We start from the raw sequence: 13,315 nt of genomic DNA, 5'->3' as shown, positions 1-13,315 counted from the left end.
AAAATTTAGAAGTAGCATTTATACTACTGTATATCCAAATAAAATTTTGCGATTCTTTTTTAAACAATGATTCTGCTTTCTGTTTGTAATATCAAAGATTAAAAAAAAAAAAAAAAAAAAAAAAAAAATTATTGGTAGTTGTATATATAGTTTTGAACTGCATATTTAACGAACTATATAGTAGTTATAACAATAATTAAATTGTGTAGGTTCTTGTGGCATGCGTAGTAACGTAATGTGGTTCCTTTTATATGTGCTTCATCAATGTTTCTGCATAATACTCATTTGTTTGCTCATGGTTAAATAGAATGGATTTTGCATGTGATGTGCATGGAGATATGTGACCTGCATGACTGTTTCTAATTTTGAAGGCCTTCATGGTATTGATGTGTGATCTTTTGCAAACATTTGATTTGAAAATCGAATGGAGTATAGTCAAGTGAACTTACAGACATGGTCTATTGCGTAAGATCTGATAGAAACATAGTGAAGTCCAGGAGGGGATATTGTGACTGATAATCAACTTAAAAAAAAAAAAAACGCACAAATGAGTCAGTCAGTTAATTTTAGCGATGGCGCGCACATAGAGATGCGTTAATCAAAACAAAACAAAACTTAATAACTCAGCCGAGCATGAATCAGTTATCGGATATTATGAGGTTCCTTTGTGTCATACTTTACGCCGGTTGGTAGAACGTGTAGCTGAATTCTGGCCAGCACAGTCACCAGACTTAAACCAATTAAATTTCGTATGATAGGGATTTCTGTGATGTAGTAGGGAAAATGCTAATCGAATAACATACAAGTAATTCCAACGTGTTCCTAAAAAATAATTTCTTATTTTTGAGATACCTGGGTATCAGGCACTAAGGTTCCTATAATATTTAATTATAATTTAACTAAAAGAAATTATACAGTTGCGGTAAGAACCTGAAATACTAAAAATAATACAAAATTTAGTATTTTTCTTTTGCTTATTCTTCATAAGTGAAATGAGATAATAAAATGCAACTTACCACTATCATAGATAATGTTATTCTATAACAGAAAATATGAACCTGAAGACTTTTCACTGTTGCCCCATAGAAATTACAGTATTGCCAGAATAACATTTCCCCCAAGACTAGAGGAACGAACTCAGCTACATTTGATTAGTATCGTGTTGTATTGGTATCCAGTGAACTGCTTTTTATATAATAATTGTATTTAGTTTGTAATAAGCAAAATAGTTTTGACATACAGTTATTAAAATTAAATAATAGTTTGTGACGTCGTAAGTGCTAGGCACTTAAATTTATAACTATACAAAAGCTCTCGAAAACGATTATAAATTCTTATAATAGCATTTTGTAGATGCTATCTGGCTCACTTTATTTATTTTTGACATTCTTCATTACTTTTGATTTATTAACTAAAACTTTTTTTTAAAAAAAAAAAAGTTTGGGGTGAGCTTACCGAAGACATTAAATCAATATTTTATAAATAACAAAACAGTCTTTTCAATCGCAAATTTTATTGTGACAGTCAAAATTCCTTAAGATAAAATTTTATTATTTTGTAACCGACGTCAGAAAAATTATGATTTAGCAATTTCCTCAATTTAGAATAAAAAAGATTTATCAACATACATAGTTCACTTTCAAAATATCAGAAATTATTGCAAAATAATTCAGTTATAGTACAGAACATCCAGTTTTCTTTACTGCTGTGTCTTAAAATCTGTAAAATCATCTAAGTCAACTGCACAAACAAAAAATTGCAAAGGATATGGAAAATCGACAGTAATACAAAGTGCTGATGTATTTGACAGAGTGGCCTCTAAACAAACAAGTAACTCATTTAATATATTTTTAATAAGGTATTTTCATCGGCTGAAATAGAGTATAGTTACTTTATTTGATAAATTACCACACGAATAAATCAAATATGTATTCTCGTTCCTTCAATAAATACATTTAGGCAAATAAAATAATTATAGGCAATATAGGCTCTCTTTGCAATATAATAATTTCATAGCTAATCAGAAGTTGAAGTAACTCTTTTCCACTAGGAAATTTTCTGTTATTGTTGATTTAATTAGTAAAAATCTCTAAGTAAGAGAAAAATGCAGTCGCAATATCGTGAAAAATTACTGTTTAAATTTATTGCTTCACTATCCTTTCAGATAATTTGAAGTTCGATATCTTGTTCAAAGCATAATTACATTCAAAAATTGAATAGTAAACATGTTTTCTGTAAGATATATTTTTGTGGTAAATTTAGAAGTTTCCAAGACCTTATTTTTTTTCTTTTCATTTCATGTTGGAGAAAGTCATCGAAAATATTAATTTCACTATAAACTCCAATATCACATATCTAGTACAGGTCATTATTGCTATAAAGGTAACTAAGAAAGATCTGTTGCTTTCTGTGAAGGTCTGTGTTCCATTGGCCCTCACACCGTGAGTTGAATGCGAATGGAGATAAGGCGAAGGTCAGTTGTTGGTGTGGGTATATCCAACATACTACCTGGTTATGGCAGTTCAGTTCCACCGTGAACGTGCGTAAGGACAGAGTGAGCATGGGACCTTCACGAAGTGTCGTAAGGGCGTGTATGCTGTACGAGTTCAAACTGGTGTCAAACGCCGCTGCAGCGGGGTGGAAGATATGCCAGGTCTTTGGTGAAGGTGTCGTGACTATGCGGACAGCGCAGCGGTGGTTTAAAAAGTTTAAGAACGGTGACGAACCACTCGAAGACGCACCACGTGCCGGAAGACCAACACATGGCAAAATGAAGATCTTCAGGCAGCAATTGAGACGAACAGTGGCCAGACATATGAGGAACTGAGACTACAATTCTGCGTGAATGGAGAAACCATTCGACAGCACCTCCATCAATTTGAGAAGCACTACAAGTTGGGTCGATGGGTCCCACATGATTTGACTCCGGACCAGAAGGCAACACGAGCCGACACCTGTGTTTCTTAGCTGTCTTATAAGGAAGGAGCCATTCTTGGACAGAATGTTGACATTGATGAGAAGTGGATTCTGTACAAAGCTCTACATCGCCGTCATCATTGGTTAGCATCCCATGAACCGGTTCCAAAATAGCCGAAAGATCACTGCATCAGAAGAAGGTCTACCTGTGTGTTTGGTAGACTGCTCACGGCTTCGTGCATCGGGAACTACTACCAGCTGGTCAAAGTATCAATGCAACTGTGTACTGTCAGCAGTTGAGCCGTGTTCAAGAAAACTCAGAACTCTAGAGTGAAACTCGCACTAGACTTGACGACAAATTCATTAAATGACGTTTCCACATTATAATATAATTTAGAAAGTCCAACCCGTGATAACGGAGAAACTAAAGGAGACAGAAAAACTAAACTTTGCACAAAGCAACTAGAGAAAGGACGACACCTGCCCGGGTATTAACAAACATCACCGGATGAACAGTTTTGCCAACCCAAGAGAGTTTTTTTTTTAATCGAATGACCTAAATTGGATATCATCATTAGGAGCAACAATAAAAATAAAGACAAAAGAGATGGTAAACGCAGATGTGTTGTAAACTTTTCGAGAAATAACTTGAAACGTGTGTTAAATGCAAATACCGTGGAGCACACAGGGAGTGAGGTACTAACGTTTTGTAGACCTTAAATGAAATATTTACAAGAACTGTTTTCGCAGACTACAAATCTAGAAGGATCCATTGAACATTGTTGCCATCATCAGAAGAGAAAAGTTGAGTTTGAAAAAGGTACAATAACATGGAAAAGGTCACTAGTGCAGTATGGTTTAAAACCTATAATGCAAGGCGGTAGAGCATGAGGAGCAGTACTGTGGTTATGTGAGATCGATAAGTCACAGTTGACGTCATCATCGCTATCAGCGACCTCGAAAGCCCACGAGTAAGTAAACCCATGCAAATTTTCATATTTTGGCCAGTTTGTTAGGATTCCAACCCTCTGTGCAGTGTTGGCATCTCTTACAAACCTTACTTCTCAGCTTTAACAAGATACCGAATATCTCGATCAGTATATGGCTTATCGATCTCACATAATCCCGGTACTGCTCCTCATGCTCTATCGCTTTGCATTATAGGTTCTAAACAATACTGCACTAGGTCTTTTTCGAGTTATTGTACCTTTTCCAAATTCAACTTTTCTCTTTTGTTGATGGCAATACTGTTCAACGGACCCTTCTAGACTTGGAGCAGCATAAACAGTTCTTGTAAATATTTAATTTAATGTGTACAAAACATTAGTACCCAGGGGTGTAGCCAGCAGGTTTATGTAGGAGGGGCTCGTCCTTTTTGAGGGGGGGGGGGGCAGCTACAAAGCCAAAAGAAATTATGTTGACTGGCAAATTTTGGTTTCCTTCCGGGAAACTAAAAAACACTGGTTTCTAGCTTCTATTATTATTATTATTATTATTATTATTATTATTATTATTATTATTATTATTATTATTATTTGCTTTTTGTCCATAAATTATATTCCAGGTAGTTTTTATTATGTTTAACCAATAATTACTGTCAGGACCAAACGTTATACCTTTGTCCACAACTATTTTAGTTTAAGCCCTTGTACACAGAACTTATCTACATAAGGTTGATTTTCTTTGAAATTTCATTTATTTTCTTTCAGATTTCGTGACAAAAATAATTATTTATTATTCGTAACTTTAAAAAAAACATAATTATTTTATTAACATCTATGTCTCATTTCCTGTTCTAGGGGCCGTCCACATATTACGTAACGCTATTTTTGACCAATTTTTACCCCCTCTCTCCTGCTTGTCACACTTCGTAACGGAAGGCCGAACCCCTCCCCTTTGTTACGTAACTCTTTTCGATCTTTGTTTTTTCATTATTTTCATTATTTTAGGGGTTATTACAATAAAAAAACTATTTTTAATGGTAGAACTTTTTAATACAAAATTCTTATATTATTGTGAATATATTTGTAGCGTATTTCGCCAACAAATCAAAGTATTAGAAAATGGTAGACTCGTAACAATCTTTTATCCCCATAAGATTGTTTAATTAACCAATTCTAATTCTTCAAAACTACTGTTGTTTCCCCAAGGAGATCGCACTCATCATTTTAGGTCGCTGGTGATTGGCAAGGAGAAAGTACTGCGGAAGATGCAGTTAAAACAGGATTTAAAGAAATAACATCGACCTCTTCTTCCAAGATCCAGGATGCTTCATGCATTTAAAGTTCGCCAGTGTTAACGATGCAGAGTTCTGTTCCTCGTCGACCACAGTTTCGAAGTGGCTCCACACGTGAAGGAGCAGGGACATCTCGTTTGTAAATAAGCTTTCGAGCATCTTCTTTGGATTTTGGACTTCAGTTTACCACTTTACAAATTCTTTTTTTTTTTTTTCCTAAATCGGTCCGAGAATGCGAATAAACTCGATTTCTTCAGAAATATTCAAATCCAAAAAAATAATTAAAAAAGTAGTACGACATTAATATCTGACGAATTAGGTTTTTAATATCTTTAGGTCTGCAAATCGTACATTGTTCCGTCGCGAAAAATATTTCACGAAAAAGGTTTCTTCTGTTTCACATGCGAAACTACTTCGAAGAAAAGAGTGGGTAATGATTCGAATCAGAAGTTTTAAATAATATTCTCAGAAATAGCGATACAAGTGGGAACGCGAAGGAATTTTAAAGCGGTGGTTACGATCACTAACAACTAGCTCCAGAAAAGCGTGTGACGTAAACGCAATGCTGCGATAGCCGCAAAACGGAGTTTTATTGTATTGCAATACACACAGGGTTCTTTACGAGTCATGCTGGTGTCTAGTGCGTCTTCGAATAACTTCTGTATGATTCAATTTATATAGGCTATAGTTCGCAACTTTCTGAAATAATGTAATTACTTATTTATCTATCTATATATCTATATATACAGGGTGAACGTTAACTACGTGGACGAACTTGGACGGGTGATAGTATATCGTAAAAAAAGCAAAAAAGTCCTAGTGAACATGGGGGGAAATTCCATCCCGTTTAGGAATGACAGTGTTGAAAGCGTGGGAACATGAACTTCAGAGGCCAACAGCTTAAAAACAATACATCGTGGAGAGTGCGGTTAAAAACGTCACTTAGAAAGTCATACCTATTCTATTGAAAAATGCATATTTGAAAACACAGCTACGTGTGCACACGGGACTAACAACGTGTGACACTTCTTTCCTTTACAGCATGTCCGGGAATCCCTCCGTTCCTTTGCTTTTTTTTTTTTTTCACAGAAATTTCGCGTGGGGAAGTGCCACAATATAATCTTCCCCAAATTTGTTCACTTTGGGAGCCATGATATTGACCTTCGAACAACCCATGTGAACATGGATGGGGATTGAAACTTGGACACACATACGTGAGGATATATATATCAGCAAGAAGAATCACATTATTACAGTCTGTATTTGATATTACATAGGAGAAAACACTCCGGGGGTAAAATATACTATTTCACAATTGTGTATATATAACTAATTTCATTGTCCGTTTTTTTGTTAGAGTACCTTAGGTAAAAGTGAAGTAAATATATCGATGAATCAAATTACAGGGTGGCACATTATTTTGAGATGTGCTTATGTAATCCGTAGATTCAATGATTTTGTCTTTTACAGCCGATTCTGTAAAGCAAGTTAAAATATTTCTTCATTTCTAGAAATGAGAAGACGTCGAAAGAGGGAACAGAATGCTTTATGATTTCATTTCGTGAAGTGTAAAAGATGGAGCACGATAGATAAGCTCATTGTTGTGCGAATAGAGACATTGTCCTAATAATTTTCTTAGTTATTATGCATTTCGTACGTTATGCATTTCCTTTCCGTTATGCATTATTATGCATTTCCTTTAAATTGACCCATAAACACTGATTTTTCTTTTGCCGATTTTTTGATCAATCTTAATTGATCTACACAAAAACGCTACAAGTTCCAGCATTGGCCATGACCTCGAAAATATCTACATAGAACATGCTTACATTTCTTTCAATCCTCGTACATCACATATATATTTGAAAGTTTTTCGTTACAATTATGTGAAGCTACCCAAACTAAAACTAAAGGTTCTCAAACTTCCTGCGATGTGGGTCGGCCTATGAAACATGCGTGAATATATATAAAATGTGTTCTGTGTGTGTGTGTGTGTTATACAGAAGGTTAAGTTGTATATATGTGTGTCCAAATTTGAGCTCGAAATCTCGTTAGGAAAAGCCACAGTGCTACCATCTGTTGGCCTCAGTATAATTCCAGTGTCTTGATAGGCCTGCATCTTAACTTCCATTGTAGAAAGCTTCTGTGAGGTAAAGGAAGAGGAATTTTCTACTATTTCTTTTTATAGGCTTTCCACAGAAATAGTGATACGATACGAGAAATATGCTCTCTTTAGGAGACAGTCTGCAGAAACTTTGGGTTGCACAACTTTACGGACACACTGTATATATAAAAACGGATCGAATCACTGAATGTGATGTGAGAATAAGGTGCATCGAGATTCGCACGTTTTCAAGAACTATTTCATTGTTACGGAACACGTCACAAATAATGAGACCTTATAAATGATTTGCATATGCTTTACTCTAACATATCATTACTTCTTAAAACTATTGGGCATTTTAGATCATTGAAAGGGTTTGTTACAAAATTTTATTTTGTTTTTTTACAATATTTTACATATTTTTAAATACATTGTAGAGTTCGATTAGCTTGAAAGGATTATTGAATGATTGATCATTTCTTTATGCTCTAAAAAACCATTGTCAATGAAACAGCTTGTCCTTCACATAATTTCTTTTGTCTTTTTTGTTACTGAAGTTTTTCTTTCCTTTACAGAATCTCTGGAACCATCTTATGGATATGGCATATTAGAACCACTTACAGAAGTTGTAGTTCGTGGTGTGTACAGTGAAGAGGAACGTTATCGTAACAAAAGTAACGAGATATTGCCTGTAAATGAACGAAATATTGAACCGTTACAAGGAGACGGTGTTTCTGAGATAACACATGAAAACCAAATTGTTGCGCTTCCTTCGCAAGACGAAGAATTTAATAGTGTTTTTGATAAAATTATGTTTATGACAGTCTGGAACTCATTCAAAAGAATATTTAGTTTTACGTGGACCAGTGAAACTTCTGTACCGAACGTAACTTATGACAGTGATACATCTGTAGAACATCCCCCTCCACAAAGTAAACCTACCGATATCCGAAGTAAAAGTGTGTTTCGTGTTCATCCGATTAATGTTCAATTAGACAGTTGTAGTGATGGTATATTTTTTCATCCATGTACAATATTCATTCATAAGAAGCATATGTTATGCCTTAATTCAATCGAAAATAATTTAAATTTTCCTCTTGTTTGTAATTTAATAGTTTTACCCGAGCCAAAGGAAAAGACAAATAAAACAACGAGCGAAAACACAATGCATAATGAAGGCAGTAGTGATAAAACAAACACTTCAGTTGTACCAAAGAAATTACAACAGTCCACTTTAGTACATGTTATTGATCTGGAAGCAGTGTACAGAGACTTGTCATCGGATTTGAAGATACGTTTAGAAAAAGTGGTTGTGAACGACTGTCAGAAGTGCATTTTTATTTCCGATACTCTGAAAAGAATGCTACAAGTAAAGACTGGTTCAAAGGTACTTCTTGAAAGACTCACGGAAAGGTCGGAAATGAAGGCCGAAAAGATACAAATAGTATCTTTGCAACCAGAGGTAAGATTTATTTTTTAAAATTTTATCTTATATAATTCCTGTAAAGTTGTTTTGGTGTCCAATAAATAAAGGAGTTAATTGAATAAACCTCATATTTCCAAGAAGTTAAAAGATAATGCACTCGACCTTAAACATAGATTTCAATCAGCTCATGACAGTGACTGTTAAAATATCAGCTGCGTTAATAACATGATATTTATTGCCAAATTGAAGCTTGTAAATTCGGCTCTGCTTGATTTAAGCTCTGCAGGACACGGCGATAAGTGTTCAAAAAGTATTTATTTAAGAAGCAATAGTTCTTACGTTTCGTTTTACTGAAAACACATTACGCTCATATTTCTTCCTAATAAGTGCTCGTCGATTTTTTTAAAAAGACAATTCAATTTATTTCTTGTGTAAAAGATAATTCGTGTCGTAATCGTTCCTTATAGCGCTTTATTTTTCCTTTCTTTTCAATATAATATTGTTCGGAGCAATAAATTTAAATGTATTTCTTAAAAATATAACATTTCTTTCAAATGTCATCATTTGAGGCTCTTAACAATGTACTTAAGAGAAGTTTCAACCTAAGATACATTGAATCCTAAAAATGTGCTGTCGTTTACCGTAATACTCGTTAAGTGTTCCCCAGATGGGTATGTCTTCCAACTTAGCGCCCATGATAGAAGCTACGCATTAGTTGAGAAATAATCCTTCTAACTCAAAGAGCAATTTAAACTGCCGTGATTGTTACCAAGCACCCCTTACTACTGGTATTACTAGGATTATTACTAGTATTACTAAGCACCCATTGTTTAATTTCAACAAGGGAACACATCGGTTTGTCACAGGAACGCTGAAGAGTTCAATGTGGGGCAGAAGCGAGGGAAGAAGTCACCTTTCATTGATTTCAACATGTTATCTTGCTCCAAGAACAATAGTGCAATAAAAACCAATAATTCGTCAATGAAGCTAAGAAGGGTAAGAGAACAACATATGAAGGGCGATTGGAAAGTTTCAAGACTGGGCTTGTAATTTAAAAATGGCAGTACTTATAGGCTATTGTGATGGATCTCCTTCAAAGTAGTCCCCTGCTGAATGAACACACCGATTCCAACGGTGTTTCCACTTCTGGAAGCATTCCTGAAAATTATTTTCCGTGATGGTGTGAAGCACTCCCTTCGTATTTACTTGAATGTCCTCAATTGAGTCAAATCTCTTAACTTTCAATGACAATTTTAATTTAGGAAAGAGGTAGAAGTCGGCCTGGGCCAAATCTGGGGAATATGGGGGTTGCGGAAGCACAGGAATGTTGAATATTGCCAAAAATTCCTGGATCGAGAACGCACAATGCGGTGGTGCATTGTCATGGTGGAGAATCCAATTCTTTTCTTTCCAGAGGGCAGGCCTTTTCCGCCGCTCATTTTCGCGCAGACGCCAAAGGACACGTTTGTAGTATTCGTGGTTGACTGTCTGTCCTCTAGGGGAAAATTCATGATGCAGGATACCCTTAGAATCGAAAAAAAAATCACCAACATTGTCTTCACATTCGACCGACTTTGTCGCGCTTTCTTTGGTCTTGGTGAATCTGGGCTCTTCCACTGAGAAGATTGGGCCTTTGTTCGGCTCGATTAAACAGTTCTTGGGACACTTCAAGTCTGTGTTGTTTCTGCTCGTGTGATAACACTTTTGAAATGAATTTCGCGGACACTCGACGCATGTTCAAATCATCAGTTAAAATTGACTGAACTGCATAAAAACTTAAATTCAGGTCTTCAGCCATCTCCGTAATTGTAAGTCTACGGTTTGAGCGCACTAAATCGCCAACTTTCGCAATGCTTTAATTAGTTTTTGATGTTGAAAGCCGGCCAGACCGGGGGTCATCCTCTACTGACTCGCGACCATCTGAATCTGTCAAACCAGATAAATACGTTTGACCGGCTCAAACATTTGTTTCCAAAAGCTGTTTTTAAGAGTTCGTAAGTCTCCGAAGCAGATTTCCGTTTTAAAACACAATTTCACACAAACGCGTTGTTCCAATTTTTCATTTTGCGCACTTAAAAATCCGCCAAGATACACACACCACGCCCACACTCAACTGGTTACGCCATACTGAATAAAGATATCTCGGTGCATGTTGAATATGTCTCAAGGAGACACCAAGCCACCGCTTCCATGCTAACGGCTATTATATCTACTCCTCCTGAGCAGTATTGCCAACTGTCTTATAACTTTCCAGTCACACCACGTATGTTATGATTCCCTTACTCTATGAATATTGAGAGTTAGTTACGGTTTGTCAGCTTCTCTGGTTCGTTCTTTTACTACGCGCCAGTGAAAAACCAATTGTGGTGATCTCAATATTTGTGATAAATCAAATTCTTCAAGTGTTGTGTTGAAAGAAAAGTACTAGCGGGCAGCGGCTTACGTCTAAATCCTCAGTGTGATGTGGGACATATTTCCACGTAATGCGCTCGGTACAATAAAGACGTTAGTTCCTACTTAATTTAGCAGTACAGGTCAATAAAATATTCCTTTCTGAAGGACAGGTGTCATTCTCTCATCGTTCAGATAAAAATGTTACAGAGTCTTTCCATTCTTCTCTTGTATCATATAAAAGTTCTCCATAGCTCCCAGTTCGATTTCAGGAGTGCCAAATATCAATCATTTAGTCTGGAAAAAATAAATGTATTCGTTGGGAGCTTCATCACTACTACATGCTTCACTATAACTTATTGAAACTGATTTGTTTTGTTAGTTTTATTTTACTGTTTGATTCCACATCACGTATGGGACTTAAAATCGTGGGTGTAGATACAGTCAATTGGAGGTCACAAAAGTTGTCAATTTCTGCAAGTAATTGACACATGGTTAAATAAAAGAAATTTCGCCTGCTATCTGCTGGTAAAGTTTGCGTTCTTATGTGATTGACATGGCTGTCGCTTCATACCAAATAACAACGCATTTTTTCGCTCAGTGATCTTTTTACGTGATTGCAAAGGAAATAATTCGTTTTCTGCATTGTGGTCTACTGAGACTAAAGAAAGAGTCAACAATGCATAGCTTAATGAGAACTTCACTGAATGAAACTTCATATAATAACTGTGTAGTTTACGGAACCCAAAAATTAGGCACTGCCATTAGATCATGAAGTTTCGATACCGGACCCTGATTGGATACCAGGATAAGTAAGCGTGTGGTGGACTACATCTTGTTCTTCTGTTTTATCGATCTCTTTCCTTTTCCTCTCACAGTCTTAACTCACCAATTGTTTAATAATCGTTCACTTTCACTAATTATTCGTCTTCTTTAGCCTAAAGGACAACGTGAGACGTTAAATTAAAGATTTCATTTCCCTTTTCTTGTCCTGGACCAAACCAGTGCTATCTGAATTGTTATAGCCAAAGTCCTGCTGTGTATTATTCTCTCAGCCTAGGTTTACCCATTTTTTTTTTCCTCCAGGCTTCCGACTAGGACTTCGCGTATATTTCCTATGTGAGCAGTGTGCTGTTGCTCAGCTTAGGCGCCTCGATTTTATTACTCGTATGGAGGCAGTAGATAAGCGCTCACCTCTGGTGCAAGGATCCCCTAGTTCTGACCATGTATGTTTGAGGGGTCAATTTTGTGTGTTTTCTCGTGTTATCGTGTTCTCTTCTCCCGTTTCCATTATACATTTCCCTTCTATACTTATTCACATACGTTTATCAATAATTTCCTTTAGGCTGTGAGAATAATCGTAATATGTTATGTAAATGGTAAGATTGAGGTAAAATATAAAATTTATTTCTATAATATGCATTGCCTCCCTCTTTTTCTAAAATCTCATTAGTTGGATATAACAGTGATAACTAACACTTTGTCTAAAAGCAAATTAATTACCATCACCTACGCGGCTCACGAGACCCCAAAATCAAACCTTACGAAATTCAAAACATATTAAGATGTGAATATGTATAGATTTCCAGAATAATTTAACAAGAAAATCAAAATTTTAAATTATCCAAGTCTAAGTGATGATTTAAGGATGAAAGCTTTACTGCATGCAATAAAATAAGGAATTCTTTCCTACTTAATATTTTATTGATGTGAAAATACTTTCTCTAATTAAGAATCTTAAAAAAAGACTTTAAAGTCTAGTCTCTAAAAGCTATTTCTCCTTGCCGAGAGAAAATAACCACCTAAAATTAAATCATAATCTCAGATTATGCTTCCATCATTTCTAAATTGATCGAGTATTTTGGAATCTTTGAGGCCACTTCCGTTTTCATGTTTTTCCAGTATGGGTGGTGCACCCCTTAATTTTCAAAGGTTAACTTCATCTTTTATGAATAATCTGGCTTAATTCTAACCGCGTTACGACTTCTTCAAGCTAAAATTTGTCTTATTAAGGATTCTAACTAGTTTTAGAGTCTTGCTAAGTTCTACTTACACTGATACGAGAAGATCATTTCAATATTTGGTAAAATGATATTCATGTTTTATACATAACTCTTAAGTAAGCTTATAATAGCTTCAATTAAACAAGAATTAGATTTTCTGAAAGAACATGTCAGTTATGTCAAAATAACATTTACATGAAAGGGAGAAACTACAAGCAAAAAAGAAAGCACTATTCGGT

At 35.5% G+C, this 13,315-nt stretch overlaps 1 protein-coding gene across 3 annotated transcripts in view; it reads left to right on the top strand.

The window, feature by feature from the left end:
• Pex1 (peroxisomal biogenesis factor 1) overlaps nucleotides 1-13,315 on the top strand; it is a 171,058-nt gene that overhangs the window by 29,565 nt on the left and 128,178 nt on the right. For all 3 annotated transcript variants that reach the window (XM_081769054.1, XM_081769052.1, XM_081769055.1), the window contains exon 5: nucleotides 7,832-8,718. In XM_081769054.1, coding sequence (XP_081625180.1) covers nucleotides 7,832-8,718 — 887 coding nt within the window. The remainder of the gene's footprint in view (nucleotides 1-7,831; nucleotides 8,719-13,315) is intronic.

Source organism: Thermobia domestica, chromosome 8, assembly GCF_964235325.1.
Source record: "Thermobia domestica chromosome 8, izTheDome1.hap1.1, whole genome shotgun sequence".
Classification (NCBI taxonomy): Eukaryota; Metazoa; Arthropoda; class Insecta; order Zygentoma; family Lepismatidae; genus Thermobia; species Thermobia domestica.
This window is presented reverse-complemented; position numbering and strand designations above follow the sequence as displayed.